The following is a 27019-nucleotide window of genomic DNA, read 5'->3' as shown; positions in this document are numbered from 1 at the left end:
GCGAACTGCCTAGCAAAGAGATTAGCTTTTTCTAAAGAGTTAACAAATGGAGTGTCATTCACAACGAGCGTAGGAACCGAGGAAGAGGAAGAATTCCTCATATTTTTTACAAATGACCAAAAATTTGTACTGCCTTTGGGAAATTGCAGTATTCCTTGCCGTAATTTTTGGTCATGCAAACATTTGGTCCGTCAAATATGAGGATTGCAGGCCTTCCTGGCTTGCTAGAACTTATTCTGGTTTTCCTCATTTGGATTGGCTTTAAAACAATGGAAACTTCTTGTTTGGACTTAATATTCTCTTTCATTCTAGCGTCAAATCATGCCTTTTCCTTAGGTCTGATGCTTTTAACCCTATTTGGGATAAAAGTTCTCATTCCCAGGAGAATCAAACTTGTGATCATATCAGCTCTGGCGTCGAAGTCACTATCGAGGAAGATCCTAAAATAATTTTTGAGACCGTCACAGTTTTCTTTCTCGTATTGCCAAACAGTTCTCTTAGGAGCTTTGTTGACTATTCATTTTTTTTGTAATACATCTATGGGTCCTTGAGGTAGTGGAATACAACATTTGAACTACTTTTAATTTTGGTGGCTACAAAAAGCATGGTTTTAAAGCTAGATCCCGGTAAGCTCGAATTAGGCGTATTTCCTCCTTGGTTAGACCCCAACCTCTACCCACTCTTCTAGATTCTATCAAATTAATACTCGTACTAAGCTCTTAAACAATCAAAATACCCCTTTATCTAATTTAAAACACCCTAATAGGTCAACAAAGATCTTGCCCCCATTCATGTGATACAAAAATCAGGTACCTTTTTAGGATAAACCGCCATTAAACTTTTATTTATCAACTTAATCTAAAAAATTTATTTGCAATATAAACTAAATACATGTCTTATTCCTAATACATTTGGGGTTTTCCAAAAAACCTTAGGATTTGAAAAATATCGTCAAATAAAAAACGTAAAAAGCTTGACCCTATTCATGTGACACGAAGTATACAAAAAAGTCACAGCTTTTCAGAAGGTCCTAAATACCCTCTGCAGGATTTTCCAGGAAGCAATCATTTATATTGTATTGCTTACCTTGGTTAAATGCTCACCTTCAGATGAATTTTCTTTTTTTCTTTATATTTTATTTTTCTGTTAAGTTGGCATATTTTTTTTGTTTGTTTGTTTATTTTCCTTTTCGGCTTTCCCCTTGCGTTGCGTTCCATTTGCGTTTGCCTTTCGTTTGTTTTCCTTTCGTTTCGGTTGTGTTGCCAGGCAGTGCCATCAATATCCTTCACTAAATCACGCTATCAACAGATGGCCGACAACCAAAATGAGGATGAGCAGGCTCAGCTCTTAGGTGAAGAAGGAGTACGTGTCAGTCAACCGGGACAAAATCTTAAACTTGGGTAAATATAAGCTCTCTCTCACTATCTCTCTCTCACTCTTTGCCGTTCGCTTTCTCTCTCTCTGTCTCTCTGTCAGAGAGAGAAGGATATATCAATTTTTACTGGAGGAAATTTAAAAAAATGATAATTTTCAAAAATTTAATTATTCTATGTTATGTTTTTAATGTTTTACCGTCGTCGTGATGTTTGGTTTTATTTTATTTTTATTATTGTGTTCAATGTCAAAGCTTTATTATTTTTTTTTTTAATTAAAAAAAAAAAATTATATATATTTTTAAATAATTTATTCCTATATTATATTATATTACAAACATTACATTAGAAAAGCTTAAGTAAGCACTGGGATAGTATATCGTTTCCTCCTGCTGAAACACCGACTGCAACCGTATTGTTCGGTCCGATTCGGTCTCGATTAAGGCAAGCTTTTTGCTGGCTGTTTTAAATGTTTGTTATTAAAAATAAATTAGTTTTTTAAGAGAGAAATTATTATCAAAATGCACATATTTTTTTTGTTTTTTTGTTGATCTGTGAAGAATTTGCATGGTGATTGGGTGCATAGAAAATTTAAGTAAAAATTTTGTATTTAAAAAATAAAAGAAAACAAAATCATTTCAAAAAAAAAAAACAACTGGTGAGCTACTTTTCGATATATCATAAAATTGGTGTTTTGGATAGTTTGTTCTTTTATATTGTTTTTGTTTCCTTTTTTGTTTCTTTAAAATCATCATCTTTCATCTCTGCTCTGTTTTTTTCGTCACGTTTAATCTTTAAGCACGCCTAGTTTTATAGTTCTCTTTTTGTATCACAGAGGTGTTTTGTAGTCTTGTAAGTTTGATGACGACGCATGAGTGAAAGTGTATAAAATTTAAGTTTTTATGGGATTTTTGAAAACCAAAGTTTTGTTTTCAAAATTCAAAACGATTTCTTGGGTTAAGGAAGAAGAAAATTAACCTAACCCGAAATCGAAACGATTAAGAAAAATTTAGTCAATAAGTAGACTTTTGTTTAATTCCTTTTCAAAAACAATTTTTAAATTATTTTTTGTTCTCTCTAATTTAATTTCACATCATCCAAATCATTCATTGATAAAAACAAAAACTATTAACTTTTGTGATGATAATTTAGAAACTACCTACGTGTAACTTTAACTAAAACTATCTATATACTCTTTATCTGTCTACTAATGATTAATTTAAATTAAAATGTTAATAAAGTAACAAAACAAAAACAAAAAACAAAACGAAAAATATGTAATGTCCAATGAAACAAATTTGAATCATAACTACTATTATAGCAAGAGGGTGGTCTAAATACCACAACCGAATCGATGACTCGTGCTCTAATAACGGACGAATCACGAACTGGACATTCAATGGGTCCTGTACAACTTGGGTAGGTATTTTGGATTTTGTGTTTGATTTTTAGTCCTTTTTCTTTTTCTCTTTTTTGAAAATTTAAGTTTTTTTTTTGTTTAAATCTTAATTTTTATATAAAACAATGCAAAGTTTCTTTTTGTTTTTTGAAATTACTTTTAAAGAATCAAAAAAGTGATGATATGTAAACAATTAATATTGTAGATGTATTTTGAAAAGATATTGAGTTAGTTGGAATTTGTGATGCTCGTAATTAATGTAATTGAAGCGTTGAGAAGAAGAAAGTGTTAAGTGACAATTTTGGATTTGTATGTTTCCTTGCTCAAAAATGATTATGCTTAATGCAAACTTAGATCTCTACTTTGGTTTCCAAATAAATCCTGTTTCTGGTTTAACACTAAAGTACACGTGCCCTACTTTTGTACACATATTTAATAATGTTAATACTTTTTTATTTTGAAACCTATAAATGAAACAAATATTTTTACGTAATACTCATTTAGCATTAAACTCCAGAACTCTATGGACAACATCATTCACCCTGTTAGACTTTTGAAATGGACCTTCAGGATGTGCTCCAACGTAGAAAGTTGTATAAATGCGGAAACTTTGTATCCACTACCATAAAGATTTTTATTCCGAATTTATCTGATTTGTTCGGTATATACATGATAAAACGCAAAACCCACAAGTTGTTCATCCAACTTCAAATAGTCACTGAAAACCAAATTATTGCGGCAATTGACAGTGAATAAATCTACAACTTTTCTTATTTGGACCAATTTATCAAATTCTCGGCGTTGAGTTATGTCGTGACGTCATCAAATCTTATAGTTCTCAAAAGAAAACGAAATCGTGTATACTAATTCTAATGCCGTGCCTTGAGAATTATTCCAAAAACCTTTTAGGTTCCGACGCCTATTTCTGGATACTCCAATTAAATACGACAACCCCAGAAAAGCTCTCATTTCAATAGAATTGGTGGGTTTCGTATCCCGGTTTCTTTGAAAGTTGTCTTTTATCTTGTCAATATAAACGGTGATTGAGAACTTTTTTTAAAAAAAAAACGCATAAAATTTGCAAAATCTCATCGATTCTTTATTTGAAACGTTAGATTGGTCCATGACATTTACTTTTTGAAGATAATTTCATTTAAATGTTGACCGCAGCTGCGTCTTAGGTGGTCCATTCGGAAAGTCCAATTTTGGGTAACTTTTTCGAGCATTTCGGCCGGAATAGCCCGAATTTCTTCGGAAATGTTGTCTTCCAAAGCTGGAATAGTTGCTGGCTTATTTGTGTAGACTTTAGACTTGACGTAGCCCCACAAAAAATAGTCTAAAGGCGTCAAATCGCATGATCTTGGTGGCCAACTTACCGGTCCATTCCTTGAGATGAATTGTTCTCCGAAGTTTTCCCTCAAAATGGCCATAGAATCGCGAGCTGTGTGGCATGTAGCGCCATCTTGTTGAAACCACATGTCAACCAAGTTCAGTTCTTCCATTTTTGGCAACAAAAAGTTTGTTAGCATTGAACGATAGCGATCGCCATTCACCGTAACGTTGCGTCCAACAGCATCTTTGAAAAAATACGGTCCAATGACTCCACCAGCGTACAAACCACACCAAACAGTGCATTTTTCGGGATGCATGGGTAGTTCTTGAACGGCTTCTGGTTGCTCTTCACTCCAAATGCGGCAATTTTGCTTATTTACGTAGCCATTCAACCAGAAATGAGCCTCATCGCTGAACAAAATTTGTCGATAAAAAAGCGGATTTTCTGCCAACTTTTCTAGGGCCCATTCACTGAAAATTCGACGTTGTGGCAGATCGTTCGGCTTCAGTTCTTGCACGAGCTGTATTTTATACGGTTTTACACCAAGATCTTTGCGTAAAATCTTCCATGTGGTCGAATAACACAAACCCAATTGCTGCGAACGGCGACGAATCGACATACGGTCTTCAGCAACACTCTCAGAAACAGACGCAATATTCTCTTCTGTACGCACTGTACGCATTCGTGTGGTTGGTTTAATGTCCAATAAAGTAAACTGAGTGCGAAACTTGGTCACAATCGCATTAATTGTTTGCTCACTTGGTCGATTATGTAGACCATAAATCGGACGTAAAGCGCGAAACACATTTCGAACCGAACACTGATTTTGGTAATAAAATTCAATGATTTGCAAGCGTTGCTCGTTAGTAAGTCTATTCATGATGAAATGTCAAAGCATACTGAGCATCTTTCTCTTTGACACCATGTCTGAAATCTCGCGTGATCTGTCAAATACTAATGCATGAAAATCCTAACCTCAAAAAAATCACCCTTTATATATTAGTGCAACTAACAGGAATATTCATAATGTCCTTTGTAAAAAATAATTCAAAACTCTACACCGTATCCTTGGCTTTCCTAGCTACTTCCCCTTTTGGGCCTGGTCGTCTTACCCAAATGTTATGGGCTCGAGTTCGAGTAGCTGGTGGTACATTTTTTGACCAAATTGTACCATTTCGACATTTGTAGGCTGATGATCTTCTACCAAACAATTCCGCGAGAGGTATATTATCTGAATCCGAAAAGTCGTCAGAGTCGTCCAATCTAGTTTGGAATTCTTGAATGTCCACTTCACGCTCACGAACCAGGTTTTCAAAATCCGGGAACGGTGCAAGTTCCTCTTCTTTACTGTCAATTGGAACATCGAAGACATCATCAGTCTCTCGGCCCTATCGAGGTAACCGTCGGAGCGGAACTTTCTCCGCAACGCATCCCTTTTCGGAGATTGAATTCCGGTTGAGGTATAAAAATGCGCTAGCATTTTTAAGACATTTAATTAGATGCAACGATTTTTAAATCAAAACTATCGAATAAAGTCCCCTCCCTATTTCAAACATATGTTTTTGTTTCCATTTGAAGTGTCAAAGAAAAAGAATAAATTGAAAATAAACTGTTGAAACATAAGTTTTATTTATTTATTTGACTTTATACAAGCAATAATAATAAGAAACGGGTAGTGTTGGTTTATTTTTGGACGCTGAATCAAATGAGATTAGTGCGCAAAATAAAGAAAATAGGATTCAAGTTATGAAATTTTCGAGCATGAAGATTTAAACAATTCGGAAGAAGAAATTCATGAAATTCAGACTAATTTGCTTCGAAGCCAAGCAGCTACAATTCGAAATGAAATAGTTCAACACAACTTTGATACATAAACATTTTTTAAAAATAAATTTATATATTTGAAAACAAAAATATCACAAGCCTTCATGGCGTTTTTCTTTGGTTCTTAAACCTATTTTTTAAAAAAAGCAACACCCTCCGCAACAAGAACTTGTCGGAGGACTTCGGAAAATTCTATGTTTCTATCTGTCAAGAATCAAACAAAACAAGTACATACTTCATCGCAAAGCATCGCATGCAAATTGCATGCTTTGAATTTTGTCGGAGAGAATGTCCGATAAGCTGATCGGACAACTACCTTGAAGCAAAATGTCTTCGATTCGGATAAAATCGGGGAGAATTCCGCTCCGACGGATACCTCGATAGGGCCGTCTATCTCCAAAAGCCATCTATCTAGGTCCTAAACCTTTATTTTCTAAGCAAACAGAAACAGAAAACAAAACAAATTGGTACACGAATACTCGCGCGGACTACTTAAGCTTACCTAAATTTTTACACGTATATTCGCGCGGACTACTATGGTAGACAAGTTACTTTGTCAGTTAATTACATAACAATGCAATCGCGAACACGTGAAATGAGATACTGACCTGTTGACAAATTTAGTTGATGAGGATTATCTGAACTGACACTAATCTGACATAAAAAACTGTTTAGTTATGAAGAAAACTGTTGCTGTGGTCTACAAAAGTAGGCCACGCGTGCACTCTAGTGTTAAAAGGGTTCAACGAAACAACTTTTTTTTTTAATAAGTCGAAGAAGAAGGCGTTAGAATAGCCTACCTCCTTTTTGGAATCAAAAAATAATAACTACAATATATTTATTTGTACGAAGGAGTTACATGCATGCAAGTATGCCTTTCTTGTAACTCAACCTTGGAGTAACTTTCGGGAGTTAACTGTCTATCTACATAAACCTAGATTTAGTACTTGAATTTTGTTGCGTTTTCGCTTTTGGACATTGAGCAGTGTCTCATAGAATGCAAAGATCCAGGATTTCTTGTTAATGAGTTTTTTTATAGAAACTTTTTTAATACTCATTTAAATTGACATTCCGCCTACCTAGAAATGATACATGTAACGCCTGTAACTCTAGCGAAAACTCGACAAAACAACGAATAAGCTACAACATTGCGTTCGAAAGAAAACAAATTGACCGCGAAAAGACTCGATCTGACCTTAACGTCATATACAGTGGTTTGCATAAGTATAACCGCCCTGTAAAAATGCGTCTTATTGAAAACTTGAAAGGGGATTTATACCTTACTATTTTTTTTATTGAATAGAATTTGGGAATTGCAGAAGTAAAGCCGAATTTAAATTTTGTTTTTATTGTAGTCCATTTTTTTAGGAAGAATTAGTAAGGGATCTTGCTGTCCCTATTTTCAACCAAGCTAAAAATTCTGTTTGGCATACTGTTGACAATATTTTTTTTATATGAATTCGTCAATAGAGTTCCATTTTTCCACAATTTTCTTTCGCAGCTCAGCTAAACTGACAAATTCTGAGTGTCGAAATTCCCCCAAGAATTTTAATATGGTTACATTCTAGAGAGTTTGCTGTCCACTCTTTCTAATGATCTTGCCAAAATCCGTTGTAACTATCTGGCCCATCAAGGCTAAAATTATTTTCGTCACTAAAAATAATCTAAAATCAAAAACATTCATAAGATTATGCCATTTGGAAATTCAAGGGCTAAGTGTAAATGAATGGAATGTTATACATGGCTTACCAATGTTTTGACGGGCAAATTCTAACCCTTCTTATTTGTGGAATGCTGTCAGACACCATTTTGCCCCGAACTTTTGAAACCGAAGCTCCTAACCCCAATTCGTCACGCATTTTCCGCAAAGAATGTTCCGACTTGGATGCAGCACCTATTAAACGGCTCCTACCGGGACATGCCAGCTTCTGCAGACGCCCGAATTCCTAGCAATAGATTTTAAGCTTAGTCAACTTGACCGAAAAGCTTGAATTTTGCCACTTCTGTATCGCTTAAATGTGTACCACGCGTTGTTCTTTGTCATTTCAAAACAAAAAATTTAATGAAGCTTCAGAGTTTGCACTCTGAGGTTATACTTTTGCAATGACTAAAAATGGCCGACACCATTCAGTTGTGTACCTCAAGGCTTTGTGTGTCCTGGCCTACGGCATTTCTTCTGTGTAAGAATGGTCGTAAACACTCTGTCGCCTACCATAAAATGTACTACAAAGGAATTTCCGAGCTTGTTCATCTTCGCTCATACGAGCTAAGTGTCTAGCCCACCGGGATCTACCGAGCTTAATTTTGTCAAAATATAAGCTTAGAAGTAGATTGCTTTCATGGCCCTCACTTAAAAGGGCCAACAACTTTCCTTAAAACCTTCCTTTCAAACTCGCTTAAGTTGTCGGAATGCCTTTGGCTAAGCGCCGAGGTCGGGGAGCCATATGTGAGTTACTAGATAGTATTTCTTCTTCTATGTTGTTATCGGCTGTTACTATTGACCAAAGACATTGGAGGGCTGCACTAATTCAAATTTATGCTCCGCTACCTTGTTTTCCTTGTACTTGTCGCAGTCAACACAACCATGTACCTTGTTTAACTTTCACTAATGTGTAAACACGAATTTTGTGTCATCTGGATAAAGGAATTGCGTACCACTTATTCATTCAAACCATCCTTTTATCGGAGTTCATTGTAGATGTTGATTTTTTTGGCTAGCAATCCGGTTTTATTGACTTGGCTTGTTATATAAGTCATGGTCAATTTAAAAAGTTGTGTCAATTTATTCGGGATTCTGCACTTTCTTATGACAAAGTTCCATTATTTCTGTAAAATTGAGTAAGGCTTACTTATGAGGTCATGTATTACCAGCTTTTTAGGAAAAGTTTGTATCTTATTTAAAATTATTATATGAATCTTGAGGTGGTTTCTAAGCTATTTTTTTAGGAATAAAAAGTGTAATTGCGCATTTATTTTTCTTTAAAAATGTATTTTTCTATTTTCCCGAACAGCTGATATTTGTATGTCCAAAAGTGAAACGAATCATTTCACAATTCCAAAAACAAATGTCTGTCAGTACAAATTTGTCGGTGAATTTTAATCAGAAAATTTGTTTCAATGACAGAAATTTTAAATGATAGCTACAAACGACCGAATTACAATAGGCTTTCGATATAATTGCTCCAATCCTTGATGCAATTTTTACCAGCTGTCTTTACCTGGTCCATGTTCCCTCGGCATGGAGAGAAGTTAAAGTTGTTTTTATACCTAAGGCAGGTAAATGCTCCCAAGTCAATCCTAAAGATCTACGACCTATAAGTATCATTATTCCTTCTAAAGACCCTGGAAAGATTGATTGATATCCATTTAAGGGCACGTATCGATACAAGGCTTCAGAGTGATAGCCTATGCGGACGACGTTGCTATAGCAGTTTCAGGAAAGCATCTTAATATCCTAAAAGAACTCTTACAAAATGCCTTGGACAGACTAATACTTTGGGCTGATTGGTGTGGACTGGGTGTTAACTCACACAAAACCGATCTGGTCTTATTTTCGAGGAGATACCAAATTCCATTTGTCAACCCTCCTTATATTAAAGGAAACCAACTAAAATTCTCAGACGAGGCTAAATACCTGGGTCTTGCCTTAGACAAAAAACTAAATTGGGAACGCAACGTACAGGAAAAGGTCAAAAAAGCTACTGTAGCTCTCTTTTCTTGCAAAAAAGCTAAAGGTATAAACAGGGATAAGTTAAATAAAGTCCAACGTTCAGCCTGTCTATGTATAAGCGGATCGCTTCGCACGACCCCGTCTGCAGCACTGGACACCTTGCTCTACCTTACACCTCTTGACATATTTAGCAAACAAATAGCTGCAAGCTCTGCTATTCGCCTCAATGCTTCGTCGCAGTGGACTAACAACAACATTGGCCACTCCGTAATTCTAAGGTACTTAGAATCAATTCCAAAGCACACAGACTACACCATCCCCCAACTACAATTCGACAGAAATTTCTAGATTTCTATACCTTACCTACTAGATCTTTTTGGGAGGATGGCTCAAAAACCAAAGAAGGGGTTGGTGGAGGTGTGTACTCTGAACGACTGAAATTAAGTCTCTCATTCATTGTAGCGTGTTCCAGGCGGAACTTTTGCCGATTAAGGAAGTCTTGGCTCAAAGAAAACGTGATATCAACATCTGATATCCGTATTTTCTCTGACAGCCAGGCCGCTATCAAATCTCTGGACTCTGTCTCTACAAACTCTATAACAGTCCATAACTGTCGATCAAATCTAATGGAGATGGCGCAACAGTTTAATATTCACCTTTGCTGGGTGCTGGGCCATAGAGACATTCCAGGTAACTGTAAGGCAGATGAACTCACCAGGAACGGTACAGTACAGCCCATGCTACCACGTTTGGCAAGTACTGGCATACCAATCGCTACTTGTAAACTGCTGCTAATGCAAGACGCTGTGAGAAGGGGAGGCACCAGGTGGAACAACATCATCACGTGTGAAGTCACAAAAAACATCTGGCCAACACTGGATTTAAAACGTTCAAGGTGCTTGCTCTCTCTAAGCAAATCGCATAGAAGCTCGATAATAGGTGTCATAACCGGACACTATCTTATAGGAAAGCACGCCACGAGACTAGGCGTATTCTTAAATGACTTTTGCAGAAGCTGTATGGACGAGGAAGAAACGGTACTTCATCTTCTCTGCACATGCCCTGCTCTAGCTCAAAAACGCAAGAATTACCTAGGAGAATTCTTCTTTAACGATCTAAATTATATCGGTATAATCAGCTTCTCACGTTTCTTAAGGGACTCAAGCTGGTTCCATTGAGCTTAGGAGGAAGCCTCAAGATTCATGTGGTATCACAATGGGCCATTAAACTAGCCTAAGTGTGTCCGTTTCCATCTTGGATAGCCACTATAACCTAACCTAACCTACACACGACCTGTCAAAAAAATTCGAATGTTTGTTTTCAATGGGCAGGTTCAGTTCAGGTTGACTTGAAAGTAAGGCAAGTTTTTAGCATCTGATTGGCAAGCTGTAAAAAAATTGCCTTTCAATTAAGGCTAATTTATTGGAAAGTTAGTCAAGAAAAATCACCCTAACTATCAAGTCAAGTCAACTTATGTCAAAATGACAATTGGTCATGTTTTTTCATTCAACCGAAAGCTGTACTGTAGTATTCTATGATTTATTTATTTTCTGCACACCTTCATTTAATGCTTTCTGTAAAAAGCTTCCTTGTAAATTTCGAAAAGAAATAAGTAATATTTGTTTACAATACAAAATACAAATCTTGATGGACTTTTAGCTTGCCTGAGGAGTGTTCTGTAGACAAAAATGATTTTGCCATGATAAACATGAAAGCACCTAGTCCGAGACTTTAAAATTGTTCACTATATTATATTTTCCTATGAGACTTTTTTGAATGTTGATCATAGTACGAACTTTCTCAAGCTTGTTATAATTCTTTAATCGAGAAAGTTATTTCCTGCCGATTTGAAGAGCGAAATTTGATCGATTTTTGTGACTGCAGGCTAATATATAGAAAGATATAGCCCACATTTTTTTAAGGGTATAACAAGCGGTGGAATCGGCTAAGGTAATGAATGACAATCAAAATACAGAATTTTATCCGTGTAGGGTGATAGCTAAAAGCTGTCACAACAAAAATTGTATAGTCGTTTTCCAACAAATATGTTGTTTCTGAATAAAGCTACCAGACGCTTAAACAAACGACTTACCTTAGCCTTACCTTAGTTTCGAAACAGTCCCGCTTTGACCAAAGAGAGAATTTGTGTACGTACGTTCCTAGACGATCTCAATGAGCGTTTCGAAATAAAAATTGCAATGGTTTATAACTGCTGAGAGATTTGCCTACCAACTCGACACATAATACTACTGCCAAAACTATCTCTACCTACCTAAAAATAAGCCTGATTTTGTAAATTTCTTGTTAACTTCAACGAATTCCTTATCCATTTAATAAGATTAATTCCTTAAATTGATGTATTGAATGAACTTTTCCGAAGTCACAGTAAACCTTTTAAAAGAATGATTCAAACCCCTCTTACTCAATATTAAACCCAGAATTCAACTCAAATATAACGTTCTGAAAATTCGAGATGCTGTTATATTTATAAATGTGATATTGAACGTTCAAATAAAATAATATATTTTTTGAAAAAAGCTTTATTTCCTTTGAAGTGAACATAAATGTGAAAGTCGAATATTCGATTCACTTCAAAACCGTTGAAACAATTTTTTAGTTTTTGGACAAAAACAAAATTCAAAGACCAAAAAAAATGTCTAAACATTTTAAAAAAATGTAATCCTTATTCATTTTAAACAGTAAAAGTTGGTATGTAAGTTTGGCCAATTTACTTGGAAGATTTGTCAAAATTCCGAATATGGTAACTATTTCTTATTTCTTCCCATTATCCCTCACTCTAAAAAATTGTAATCCGTGACTTTATGGACAAGATTTGTTCGCTTAGTAAACATTTAATTGCAACTAACACGATTTCTTTAAAAATAATGTGCTAGAGATATTTTAGCCAACTGGGATCTTCACTTGTGGGAAGTTTAAGAAAAAAATTAGTAAATACCAAGAAAAATTCAACATACAAATTTGCTCAATCGCTCTAGACCACCCGACTGAGATTACTCCTGTTATAAAGAACAGGAGACCATGACAAGGTTATAAAAACATAATTTTATGATTTTACCAAGAAGTGTCGATCTTATTAACTAGAACCTAAGACCTCTTTAAAAAGCATCACAAATTTCAAAATATATGTTAAAAGGGCAAAATAATAAAACAGAAGTCTTGTAAATTTTAATTGTAATACAAAATAAACAATAATCTAGTGAATACTTAAAAAAATTAAATATTGCTATAATGGATTCTTTTTTTAAAAAAACAACATTTTCTACCTTTAATATTACTTTATTTTGTTTAGTTTTCTGGAAAAGTCACAAGAGCGTGGTGAAGATTATCTGCCATGGTTGGTAAAATGAATAAGAATATAAAAACCAAAAACAGAATAAAGCCTTTAACTAAACATTTTGCTAATGTTAATCAGTCTTCATCGATTTTATGTTTTTATTATAATTTTTTGTATGCCAGTGCTTTTCTTCGTTTGATTTTTGTATAAAATTGTCTTCCAAATTTTTATCATGCACCCTTTCATACCTAAACGAAAACAATCCATCATAAAATAATTCATTAAAATAATTAAAAAATTTATTATAAGTTAATTGAATGTTTGCCCGAATTGAAAAACGTTTGTTTTCTTATTATTTTATTTTTATTTTGCTTCTTTTTTAGTGTGAATTGTTTCATTTTATGTTTTTTGTATTTTAATTCAAAATTAAAATATGTCGTAGTTATTAGTTTATTTATAATATTATGTATTCATCATTCGTGATGTAGAATATAGTGAGTGATTCGTTAGTTCTAAAACATCATCTTGTTTTATACGACAAATGAATATGTGCATTTTTGTTCTCAATAAAACAATAATAAAACATTTATTTAGATCGAATTTTATATAACAAAAACATAATCTGCAAAGAGAGAACATAAACTGTGTCGTTCGATTATATAATTGTCTCTTCTTACATGGATATGGGACCTGGGTTAACTAAACTCATCTTTCATATACTAGGTCATTTCAATTCTAAGCTCATAGACCTCACTATGAGTTCCTCACTTAGAAGAGTATAGGAACGTTGGATATGGTGATGCTCTTATATAATTTTGATCTAACCTCTGAAACATGATTATTATTATATGGTACGAACGACACAGTTTAAATATTGAAAATCTAAACAAATTGTGTCTCCAGTGAATAATGATAGTTGAGAGTGTGCGATAATAACAAAATCCTCGAAAAAGTATTTTTCTTTTTTTATTAAAATATTTTCCAATTTCCCAATGTTCGTCGTATAGCTTCGTTGCTGGTGTGATCCTTCGTGAAAGATTGCCAGCTTTCGAGAGAATGTTATGGAGAGCATGCCGTGGTAATGTATTTTTGCGGCAAGCAATGATTGAATCTCCATTGGAAGATCCAGCTAATGTAAGTTGCATTATTTTTTGTTTGCGTTACTAAATCATAATCTCTTAACTCTTAAAATTTAAAAATAGGGCGATCAAGTATACAAGTCGGTCTTCATCATCTTTTTCCAAGGAGACCAACTCAAAACACGAGTAAAGAAGATCTGTGAGGGATTCCGTGCAACTTTATATCCCTGCCCTGAGGCACCAGCCGATCGTCGTGAAATGGCCATGGGTGTAATGACACGTATTGAAGATCTCAACACTGTCTTGGGACAGACTCAAGACCATCGTCATCGGGTTTTGGTAGCTGCTGCTAAGAATCTTAAGAATTGGTTTGTTAAAGTTCGCAAGATCAAAGCCATCTACCATACTTTGAATCTTTTCAATTTGGATGTCACACAAAAGTGTTTGATCGCCGAATGCTGGGTGCCAGTGCTGGATATAGAAACTATTCAATTGGCATTGCGTCGTGGTACTGAACGCTCGGGTTCATCAGTTCCGCCGATTCTCAATCGAATGCAAACATTCGAGAATCCGCCAACTTACAATCGAACCAATAAGTTCACCAAAGCCTTCCAGGCTCTTATCGATGCGTATGGTGTAGCCAGCTATCGGGAAATGAATCCGGCTCCATATACAATTATTACTTTCCCCTTTTTGTTTGCTGTGATGTTTGGTGATTTGGGACACGGAGCCATTATGGCACTATTCGGCTTATGGATGATTCGCAAGGAGAAGGGACTAGCTGCACGCAAAACTGACAATGAAATCTGGAATATTTTCTTCGGCGGGAGATATATTATCTTTTTGATGGGTGTTTTCTCTATGTACACTGGACTTATTTATAATGACATCTTTTCAAAATCACTTAACATATTTGGATCGCACTGGAAGATTCATTACAATGAATCTACTATCATGACAAACAAACAATTACAATTGAATCCAGCTACCAAAGATTACGAAGGTTATCCATATCCCTTTGGAATGGATCCTGTATGGCAGATTGCAAGTGCCAACAAGATTATCTTTCAAAATGCCTACAAAATGAAGATATCTATTATTTTTGGTGTGATTCATATGATTTTCGGAGTCATTATGAGCTGGCATAATCATCGTTACTTCAAGAACCGTATTTCGATCCTGTTCGAATTTATTCCACAGATGATATTTTTGTTGTTTTTGTTCTTCTATATGGCTTTGTTGATGTTTATTAAATGGAATCGTTATGCTGCTGATAGGGACCGTAAGAAAAAGTGTACACTGTTTTTTTACGGATTTTTGTTTTAATTTCATTTTTTATTTTTTTTTCCAGCACCATACTCGGCTTCTTGCGCACCATCTATTTTGATAACATTCATTAATATGGTCCTCTTCAAGCCACCAAATACCCCTACTGATGATTGCAGTCCTTATATGTATGCTGGACAAGCATTCTTTGAGAAACTTTTGGTTTTGATTGCTTTGGGCTGTATTCCTGTTATGCTATTGGGAAAACCATTCCACATCATGAAACAACGGAAGCTTGCTAACGTAAGTGAAAAAACGATCCATTTGTTAAAACCAAAAATCAATCAAACTCATTGTAGTCACCCGCTTGTTGTTATATGGAATTTATCTGTCGACTTATTTTGAGTCCAAATAAATTCCACAACACGCTTAAACCATAAAATGTCATCATATTATAATATTTAATTTTAAAATGCTTGGCGTGTGTTATAGACGTATTCCTAATTATTTATTTTTAATCTATTTGTGTACACCAAAAACATTTCCAATTCCAAAAACACTAGGAAGAGGTTAGTTTTAATGTTTAACCAGCTACTCTCGATGTATTTTGTTTATTTACGATTTGGTTGTTTTAAAAAACTGTTTTCTCGTGTATACAAAAATATTCTTTGATTTCTGACACAACATACAATTTACAGATCCAACCGATTCATCCTGTTGGAAATGGCGATGCTGAAGCTGGAATGAATGCTGAAGGAATGACAAACACCGAAGGCGGACATGGCGGAGGAGGCGGACACGATGAGGAAGAGATGTCTGAGATTTTCATTCATCAGGGCATCCATACAATTGAATACGTTCTTGGATCGGTCTCTCATACTGCTTCGTATCTCCGTTTGTGGGCTTTGTCATTGGCTCATGCTCGTAATTAAAAGAAACCCTTTTCCTCAAACTTCTTTTTTTAATTCTTTTTGTTATTTTTCATATTTAGAACTTGCTGAAGTCTTGTGGACCATGGTTTTGTCGATTGGTTTACGTCAAGATGGCTGGTTAGGTGGTATCATGTTGTGGATTGTGTTTTCATTCTGGGCTATTCTCACTGTCGGAATTCTTGTTTTAATGGAAGGCTTGTCGGCTTTCTTGCATACTTTACGTTTGCATTGGTAAGAAAAAAACACGAACAAATCTGCTCGTATGTGTGTGTCTGTGTAATGATGATGATTTTTCTTTTAGGGTTGAGTTCCAGAGCAAATTCTATTCCGGTCAAGGTTATGCTTTTACACCATTTGCATTCGAGGCTATTTTGGAAACTGGCGCTGTTGCACCAGAGGAATAAGATCAAGTTCAAGTTCATGCCAACCATTGAACTACTTTTCTTTCCGATGAATTTAAACTTTTTAGAGAATTTATTAATTAGAATAAATATAAACATAATATACCAAAATACCAAGAACTTTTGAGATTATTATTATATGACAAGCAAAAGGGCACCTATTAACATATTAATAATAATAGTTAAATAAATATTTAATTTAGCTTGCATTATAAAATATTTATGCTATGTTAAAAGAGTGTAGCACACAGTTTATGTATTTATATTCATTTATGCTTGAAATATATAAACTTACATATTCTATTAAAAAAATTAAATTTTATTCCCATAAATAATTAATATTCCATTATAACTTCAGATTGTGTATTTATTGTTGAGAAAAAAAAAAGTTGTAATAAACTAAACTTAACCAGATCAATGTGCAAATAATTGTAACGATTACATATATGTATTAATAAAAACAAACATTTAGTTGTTTTGCCGTTAAGGTAAATGTTGTGTTGTTATTTATTTTTCATTTGCTACATATTTTGGTCGAATATATTTCCATCTGTAAATTTTGTTCGATTGGTTTTCCCAAAGTTAACTTTTTTGAATGGATCTTTTATTATTATAGTCTGGTAGATTATTTGCCCCTATCTGACCTTCTGAACTGCACCAACTATAGATTCATCACCCTTTTGAACATTATTTTATTTTAAAATAAACGAAACGTCAAATAATGAGTTTAAATTAATATTGTATTTCTCAGATTGTCTTCTTATCTTCTAATTTATTTATTAAAAAAACAATTATAATAGCAACTTTGATTTGTTTTTTGAAGATAAAAGATTATGACAGAAGGAGGGAAGAAAGGATAAAGATACATCTACAAGATCTGTTGGTCTATTCCGACTTACATATGTTGTGCAGATGATTTTGTTTGGTTTGGTAGCCCTCCGTTGCACTTGGCATCAATTAGTTTTCTTGAAAAGATCCTTTAACCTGTTCATATGGCTCCAAGTTAATACTAATATCTTGTTAAAGTTTTTCAGAATTAGTCGTCACATCGGTTGAACGTAAATCCTGTGAATATGTCACATACACAAAAAAATTATTCCTCAGAAAACGAATTTTAAGGTTTGAAACATAATTTCGTAATTTTGCATTTGAAAATTTCGACCTTTGAATTTTTATATACATGAATGGAATATTTGTTTTTTTAAATTTACAGTCCTAGGGTTAAAAAAATGTATGGTTATTTTAAAAAAATAAAAGTTTAGAAAAAGTCAAAAATGGATATAGAACCCTTTCCATACGAATGTTAAATCAATGAAAACCAAACTGCAAATTTCCTATGGATATAGAACCTTAATGCTTTTAACATTGGGAATTCAATGATAGCAAAAATAATAATAAAATATAAAATTTTTAGCACTTTTAATTTTTTTAAATCTACTTGTAGTGATAAAAATATAAAACAAAAAGGAATATTAATATAATGGCTTAACCCTTTCCTATATTACATTAGCTTAATTTTAGGTCGATAAAAAAAGTATGAAAAATAACAAAGTATTTTTACACTTTACAATAAAAAATACCCAACTTGAACTTTGGTTCTTAAAATTTCCTAGAAAAATACATTCAATTTTATTTGGAATTGGTTTAAAAAATACTTCAGCATTCATAGGATTAAGTTTAAGTATTTTTTCACAGTTTTTCACATTAATTATTTTTGGTTTTTACCTTTTTTGTTTTTATTCATTTTAGTAAAAACGAAAAAAAAAAAATGCTTGAATATTATCGATAAAAACCTTATTAAGAATACTCTAAATGCATTTATATAGTTTTTGAACCTGAAGATATAGAAATAGTCTTTAAGAATATTTTTTTCCCCTTATTTTTACCTCGTTTTTATTTTTAAAAAAATATTTAAAAAAAAATATGGCCTTTTTTGAGAAATTATCCTTATAAACACTGCAGATATTACTTAATCAGCCCTGAAAACTATCAAAATCAGAATTGAAGCGTCGAATAATAATCAATAAATATTTAATTAATTATATACAGCATTTTTTGGGTTTTTAATTAATTTTTGTATTTAAATTTTATTTAAAAAAATGATTTACAAAAAAAATAAATAATAAATAAGTGATATCGAAAATGTTACTTCTTCTTTTTCGGCTGATTGCACTTTTGTCCATGGATATAGGGCACATAAGCAGGAAAAATGTCATTTTGTTTCAATAGATTGTGAGAGGTTTCCTGCTCTATATGCCATCTCATATAGATATGATGAATTTAAGCATTAAGCGTCTGTTTTTAAAACTTTAATAGAAAAACTGCCCCACCTTGCACAAATTTTGGATATGCGGCAAATAAGCACGAACAGAACCGAAAATATGTGGTCTATGGAGCAAAACTGTTTTCTGTAACTTTATTAATAATAGAGATGAGCAACGGGAATAGCAACAAACGAAAGAGAACATACAAATTAGTATAACTGCATCTCTAACTCAGTTTCTCGAAAAAGTGGTCTGTGGGGCATTTAAGCATTCAGCCGGCGATGTGTCAAAGCAATTGCCTTGTGAATTAACTGCTTGTGGCCCTACTCTGTAAAGCTTTTCGAAAGCCAATCCGATACGAATCTGATATTCGATTCGTTTATGGATTCGTACTCTGCCCCTGGCTCAAACTAAAAGTCGGTCAAAGGCATGCTCCAAAGGAAACAAAGACGCCTGGCGGTATGGTTCTCCACCAGTAGCTGTGGATTTTTTTTATTTTGAGCAATGTTTTGTTTGAGTTTTATATTGTAGTCCAACCAAACTTTTTGCAAATAAAAACTTCTTTAATGGAAACTACAAATTTTTATCAACAATCCTAATGCCAATCTTTTTCTTCACGAAACGGTTGTCCAAGAGTGTTGAGTTCTTCTGCAAAACTTTGCCAATAATCTTTTTGGTTCCATTTTGATGAACCGAATACTCCTATGCAGCCATACCGGGATTCGTTTCCATCAATTGCACCAACCTATCAAATTGATTTGCATTTTGTCCTTGAAAATATAATTTTTTACTTTCTGTTTTTGTTATAATAATATAAAAGTTATTTGCAAATACCTTTTTCTTTCATCACTCATTTTAACAAACACGGAAACTCTGGGCAGTCATTCCGTAATTTTAAAAAAGATAATCGTCAAAACGATTATCATTAGCAATATCGTCAATAATTTGCTTCACGTAACTTTATCACTATTGTCTCGTCAATCTTTTTCAGTATAAGATCGTATATTTCAAATACTCTTATACTATGACGATAAAAATCCTTGTTCGATGGGAAATTTTGAAAATTCGCAAAAAATATGTTGTTAATAAACATTCCAACTGTTTTGTGGTGTATAATTGTATATAATTGTTAATGTAACTTTTTGTGCTTTTATTTGTTCCTACCGACGATAAAACTTTAATTTCAAAAATTGTTTGTGTATCTGATATTGTGAAATAATAAATACAATTATAATTGTTAGTATCCATAGGTCAGTAACACAAAATCGGCTGCAAATGTTAATAAAATGTATTGATGAACATTCTTCCTTGGCCAATAAGATTAAACATAATTCTGGGGGGTCATTCCGTAAAACGATAATCGCTAGACGATATCGTTTCGACGATAGTCTCACTTCACGTAAGACGATAATCGTCAAAGTGATATCGTCAAAACGATAGCGTTTGCACGATAGCTAAATAGGTATCGTCTGCTATAAATTTCCATTGACAACTAAGCAAATTGAATCAAAAAAGTTTCGGTGTAGTTTAGTTTTGTTACAAAATGAAAGTAAAAACTCAAAAAAATACAATGAATTCGGTTACCCTTTTTTTTAAATACAAAACATAAGTAATCTCTTTTAATTGCTGTTATAATGAATAAATAAAACAATTGTAGTTCTGGATTTGCAAAAGAGGACTTTATAATGATATTATAAAGAATAAATTTGCCAGGCGGTTGTCGTTCTACATTCATAATGTATATACATTCAATATTAAAATTTTTTGTAACTATTGAAACTTTGGGACGAAGGAACATTGGTATATTCGACAGGCAACGATTTTTGTATCGCAATTGCACAAAGCACTTATCCAAATTAGTTTTGGAAACATTAAATATTTTTGAAGCCAAGTTATGTTCCTTGTGGATAAAATGAAGTCTTCATTTCCTTCCCTTTGACCAAATTGGGTTTATTACTGCAGCTGATTTACAAAAATATAAGACATTGAGCAAACATTTTGATAGTATAGTTTTATCTTCAGCGGCAACAAATGAAAACACAAAAACAAAAAGTGACAATAACAACAAACATCACAAAATAATTGGTATGTTTATTAACAATAGGTTTTTTGCAAATTTTCAAAATTTCCCATAGAGAAAAACCAAGTTTAATAACATTTTGAAGTTATTGAACAAGCATTATCTTTCGTTGAGTTCATTTTGACATTTGGAATATACTCAACGAACTTATACTGAAAACGATTGAACGAGACGATAGTGATAAAGTTACGTGAAGCAAATTATTGACGATATCGTTAATGATAATCGTTTTGACGATTATCGTTTCGGAAATTACGGAATGACACCCCTGTTCAAGGGATCCAAGATAAGGCTCCATTTAATCCACAAGGGACAATACTTGGCTTCCAAAATATTTGTTGTTCCCGAAACTATTTTGGATTAGTGCTCTGCGCAAGAACGAAACAAAAACCGTTGCATATCAAACGTAGAAAGAAGAAAGATTCCTTATTTATATACTTATGTTTTGTATATACAAAAAATACATATGGGTTAGAAGAGATAGAAAGTGTTTTTCATCTATTAATTTCCTTCGTTACCGTACTAATTATGTTTTTTTTTTATTTTCGTTTTGTAGGAAAAACAAAATTTTTACTTCAATTAGCTTAGTTATCAATAGAAATTAATAGCAGACGATACCTAATTAGCTATCGAGCAAACGCTATCGTTTTGTTGTTACTTTGACGATTATCGTCTTACGTGAAGTGAGACTATCGTCGAAACGATATCGTCTGACGATAATCGTTTTACGGAATGACCCTTCTGAATTCGCTAGGGTTATCACTGAATATTTTGATTCGATAGAATTTGACGTTTTGTGCCTTTAAATTGTCGAACATTCAGCAATCATAATTTAGTGCTAGCCAAGTTTGCAAGTTTTTAATCTCGCTTCGCTACTCATAATGAGAGCCTAAACATTCACACTACAGATCTTGAAAAAAATCACAGGAACGGCCTAGACGAAATTGTACAGATCTCAATCGTCAACTTTATAGGCCAATCTTCCAAATGTTAATTAATCAAAGCATGATGTCAGTGATGAAAACATTTCGATGAAATTAAACAGAAATTCTCTAAACGTACATACATATATTCGACAGGGCTGAACAATTGGGCAGGTTTAGAAAATATTAGAACTTCATTTTGAAGGCAACTAGTTACTTTTTCAAGTGTCATACATTTTAAACTTAAAACTTTACTTCACTAATCTTTACCTTCAGTTTATCGTACAAAAACTATCAACAGCATAATTGTCTACAAAACACTCTTCAGGCAAGCTACAAGTCCATCACGATTTGTATTTGTATTTGTATTGTATAGAAATATTAATTATTACTTTCCAATTTGAGAAGAAAACCTTTTACACAAAATATTAAATGGAATTGTGCAAAAGAAAATACATCAGTTAAATGCAAAAACATGATCAGCTGTCATTTTGACATAAAAAAACTTGGCTTGATATGATATTGTTGGGTTTTTCGTGGTCAAATTCAGATTTTTTCAAACATTGCTTTTTTTCGTGGCGCTTGGAACACGACAAGCTCTACGGGTTGTACAGCTAAATAGACTTAGCCAGAATGATAAAAGTCCAACGAATGAGATGGCTGGGTCACGAAGAGCGCATGGAAACCAATGTTCAGGACCGGAAAGTCTACGAATCAAGTAGAAAGTGCACCCAAACAACTTGGAGTGCGCAACTGGTGACTTTTAGATAGGGACCGAGCTAGATGGAAAAGTTTGCTGGATTAGGTCCTAGTTCACACAGGACTGTATCGCGACTTTAAGTAAGAAAGTGAATATGGAACACGATTGGAATTGTTTTTGTCATTGTATTAGAGTAACTTTGTGTACGTGTTAACGAGCGTGGTAGGGTTGTCAAATTCCCAGCTAAACGTTAGTAGTTGTAACTAGAGGGTTCTAATTTACCGGCATCACCAGGGTTCTGATCTATGCTAAATACCGGCATCAGGGTTCTGGTACTGGTATTATTTTGGGTTTTAGGCCATGCTTAGTAAACGGTAGATATCGGTATTATTTTGGGTTCTAGGTCATGCTTAGCAAACGTTAGAAATCGGTATTATTTTGGGTTCTAGACCATGCTCGGCATGTTTATACTGCAAAGGGAAATCGGTAGAAACAGCCTTGCACACTCTGGTAACAACTATCGAATACTCCCTAGAGCAAAAGAAATATACTATGGTGGCCTTCCTGATATTGAGGGCGCTTTCAACAACGTTGACACATCCGCTATCACTTCCTTTATGACGACCCTAAACGTCGAATACACACTCTGTGAGTTGATTATCAAGACTCGACGCCTCATATCAATGGACCAACAACAATGTGGGGCACTCCATCATTTTGAACCTCTTTGGTTCTATACCAAAGTACATAGACTACGCTATTCCTAAACCCCTATTTGGAAAAAACTTCCAGGTATCCATTCCATCCAGAGATGAATGGGAAGACAAAAAAACGGGATAGCAAAAGTATTCATTTTTATACAGATGGATCCAAGACAAATGAGTTGGTAGTGGTGTGTACTCAGAAAAGCTTAATCCAAGCATCTTATTCCTCCTTCCTTATCATTGTAGCGCCTTCCAAGCGGAAATTTTAGCGATCAAAGAGGTTCTTTCTTGGCTAAGAGAAAACGTGATATCAACTCCTGATATCCGCATCTTCTCTGACAGTCAGGAAGCTATCAAATTCCTTGACGGTGTCTCAACCAAATGTCCAACACCTCGATTGTCGATCGTCTCTTATGGAGATGGCGCAGCAATTTAACATTCACCTCTGTTGGGTGACGGGCCACAGAGACACCACGGGAAATTGTAGAGCCGATGAACTCGCTGAAAATGGAAATGTCATGCCTATTTCATCTGAAAGGGAGGAGATACGTATACCGATAGCTACATGTAAACTTCTGCTAAAAGAAACAGCTTTTGCTATAGCAAACTCTATGTGGCACAATTTACCAACATGGGCAGCCCAAAAAAATCATATGGCCTTCACTGGACCTAAGGCGCTCTAAAGAATTGTTATCTCAAAGCAGACTTCATATTAGCCCCCTAATGGGTGTCCTTACGGGACATTGTCTTATAGGCAGACACGCCATACGACTTGGTGTAGCCTCAAATGACTTCTGCAGGAGCTGTATGGACGAATAAGAAGAGGAAACAATCTCTCATCTCCTCTGCACTTGCCCTGCTCTTTCAGAAAGACGCAAACTTCATCTGGGAGAATACTATTTTGATAATCCCAGCTAACTATCTAAAAAGGATATCAAATATCTCCTTTGCTTTATAAAAAGCTCAAACTGGTTCAACTTGTGGGAAGTAACTCTCTAGATTCATGTTGTATCACAGTGGGCCTTTTCTTTTGGCCTAAGTGTGTGGATTATGAATTCGCAGCCACTTTAACCTAACCTAACCTAAGCTGATTCAATTCAATTCAGTTGGATTGAACAATTTCTAAATATATGTAATTGTCACAATTCGTTGTTGCTGTGGTGACATTTTAAAATGATTTCTATAAAATATCTAAAAAAAGTATCAAATTGTCTGTGTTTAAATAATATTCTTACTTTTCTTGTGTTTTTACGTAAGCTTGCACCTTGCACAGATCAAATTCGATTATTTTGACTGTCAACAGTCAACAACCACCCTAGCCGATTCCACTCCTGTATTAATTTTGGTGTTAGGAGGCGTAAATGTGCCCAAAAATCATGATTTGCAGATTTGATATTAAATACAAAAATAAATTAATTTATTTTGTCCCATGGAATGCAAAAACTTTGAAAATTTTTGTTTTCACAGATCAAGAATAAATTGAATTATTTCACCCATGGAAAACCCCCTTAGGAAGTTTTTCTTGATTAACTTTCCAATAAAGTTGCGTTAGTTGGAAGGCAATTTTTTTGCAGCTGGCGAATCGGATTCTAGAAACTTGCCTTACTTTCAAGTCCTTTATGTGGTATGAACAAGTTTGACACTCTCAACTGATTTTCAAATTATCAAAAGAAGAAAACACGGATGCATTTAAAAAAAATGTATTTAAACTGAGTAAATGGAGGAATTATCAAATAAAATAACAATATAAACTGATATTTATTTATTTTGGATTTTCTTTATATCAGTAGATGCTGTGAATTTATAAACCTTGCTTTAACCTGCGATTTACTCATCGCTGCTGGCAAGGTATAGTTTGGCAGAACACCGTGGGAAGATTCCATTACAAGTTTTTTATTCAGTTCTAAACTACATTCAGAGTGCTTATAGTGCAGTAAATTCATTTTATTCTGACGCCATTCGTAATACATTTCATCATAAGGATTCACTTCATCCTTTTCAGACGAGCTCATATTCTCAAAATCACAATTACCTCCGTCTTGAGTGGTTTTATCAGATGTTGATGATAATAATTGACCCGCATCGATGCTCTTATCAAATTTTATTGGTGCTGGATCAATTTTAAAATTTGGTGGAATAATCTTTAAATTTGGAATCAGTTGAAAAACCGACGATAATTTAGATTCGAGGAAATTTATTCGTTTTTCTAATTTTATGATATTTTCTTTCATTAGCACATCATCGTCATTTGATTCTGATTCGTCCTGGACTTCATTGGAAGCGAATGATGATGTAGCTAGTGGTGTAAGACTGCTAAGTTGATGGGCACTAGGACAAAGAGTAAGATTGTCTTGAATGCATTGATTTATTATTTCGGGTAATTCTTCTTTTTTCACACAATTTTCAATGTTTGATTTAAGGCTTCTGAGGCTATCATCGATTTCTTCTTTTACCAATTCGTTTAAGGATTTTGTGGTGTTTTCTTCGTTTTCCAGACTTGGGCTGTTGAAATCCATCATTGCCAGTTTTATTTCACGTGTTACAGGTATAAGACGAAGGTGAACTACTGGAGTGTTATTTTCAGAAAGACTTTTTTCCATAAACCATACAAAAAGAACTTTTTATGTGGTTTTTGTTCGATTATTATTATTTCACTTAAAATTTTGTTATGTTTTTAACTTGAAAAATGTTTTAATTATGACTTAAAATGAAACAATTATTAGATTCATATTTTTGTATGATTATGCTCACTTAAATACTTGCTTACTTAAGGTGGAGCTACAGTTATGTGTGAACTAGGGCCTCACCGAACAAACTTCTCCTTCTAGTTCAGTCCCTAGCTGGATGTGGGGCGTTGATTTGAAAACTTTCCCGGCCAGATCATTCGTTTAAATGCGCTTTACGTAACCCATCATCTCAGTCGTTGGGCTATTATCCTTCTAGCTATGTAGATGTCCCTGTACAGTCCGTACAGCTCGCCGTTCCATCTTCTACTCCACTCACCTTCTACGTATATGCGGCCGTATATCACCCGAAGAACTTCTCTCTCGAAATGACCCAAGGTGCTTTCATCAGCTTATGTCATAGTCCAAGCTTCTGCATCATGTATTTAAATAAATAAATTGGGTGGCGCAACAGTCCGTGGAGAACTAGGGCCTAGGTTAGGTTATAGTTGCTGTCCAAGATGGAAACGGACACACTTAGGGCAGTTTAATGGCCCATTGTGATACCACATGAATCTTGAGGCTTCCTCCTAAGCTCAATGGAACCAGCTTGAGTCCCTTAAGAAACGTGAGAGGCTGATTATACCGATATGATTTAGATCGTTTAGATCGTTAAAGAAGAATTCTCCTAGGTAATTCTTGCGTTTTCGAGCTAGAGCAGGGCATGTGCAGAGAAGATGAAGAACCGTTTCTTCCTTTTCCTCGTCCATACAGCTTCTGCAAAAGTCATTTGAGAATACGCCTAGTCTCGTGGAGTGCTTTCCTATTAGACAGTGTCCGGTTATGACACCTATTATCGAGCTTATATGCGATTTGCTTAGAGAGAGCAAGCACCTTGAACGTTTTTGGTCAGATGTTTTTTGTGGTTTGACACGTGGTGATGTTGTTGCACCTGGTGCCTGCCCTCCTCGCAGCGTCTTGCATTAGCAACAGTTTACAATTAGCGATTGGTATGCCAGTACTTGCCAAACGTGGTAGGATGGGCTGTACTGTACCGTTCCTGGTGAGTTCATCTGCCTTACAGTTACCTGGAATGTCTCTATGGCCCGGCAC

At 34.5% G+C, this 27019-nt stretch overlaps 2 protein-coding genes across 5 annotated transcripts in view; one reads left to right on the top strand and one right to left on the bottom strand.

Annotated features, from left to right (window-relative positions):
* The window catches only part of LOC129943329 (V-type proton ATPase 116 kDa subunit a 1), a 39732-nt gene extending 22667 nt beyond the window's left edge, over positions 1-17065 (top strand). Inside the window, exons 5-12 of one of the 4 annotated variants that reach the window (XM_056052673.1) lie at positions 2695-2792; positions 12910-12954; positions 13902-14028; positions 14097-15255; positions 15325-15542; positions 15938-16163; positions 16231-16402; positions 16473-17065. In XM_056052673.1, coding sequence (XP_055908648.1) covers positions 2695-2792; positions 12910-12954; positions 13902-14028; positions 14097-15255; positions 15325-15542; positions 15938-16163; positions 16231-16402; positions 16473-16575 — 2148 coding nt within the window. In that variant the 3' untranslated portion in view covers positions 16576-17065. Of the gene's footprint in view, positions 1-1266; positions 1401-2694; positions 2793-12909; positions 12955-13901; positions 14029-14096; positions 15256-15324; positions 15543-15937; positions 16164-16230; positions 16403-16472 lie in introns of all 4 variants that reach the window. The other 3 variants (XM_056052675.1, XM_056052676.1, XM_056052674.1) reach the window with 3 other exon arrangements.
* A 7862-nt stretch (positions 17066-24927) lies between these two features.
* LOC129941016 (uncharacterized) lies at positions 24928-25963 on the bottom strand. The gene has a single exon (XM_056049555.1). It carries the CDS (start codon positions 25841-25843, stop codon positions 25022-25024), a length of 822 nt encoding a protein of 273 aa, XP_055905530.1. The 5' UTR covers positions 25844-25963; the 3' UTR covers positions 24928-25021.
* Positions 25964-27019: the final 1056 nt, after the last annotated feature.

This window comes from Eupeodes corollae, chromosome 1, assembly GCF_945859685.1.
Source record: "Eupeodes corollae chromosome 1, idEupCoro1.1, whole genome shotgun sequence".
Lineage (NCBI taxonomy): Eukaryota > Metazoa > Arthropoda > Insecta > Diptera > Syrphidae > Eupeodes > Eupeodes corollae.
The sequence above is the reverse complement of the archived record's forward strand: the minus strand, read 5'-3'. Positions and strand labels throughout refer to the sequence as shown.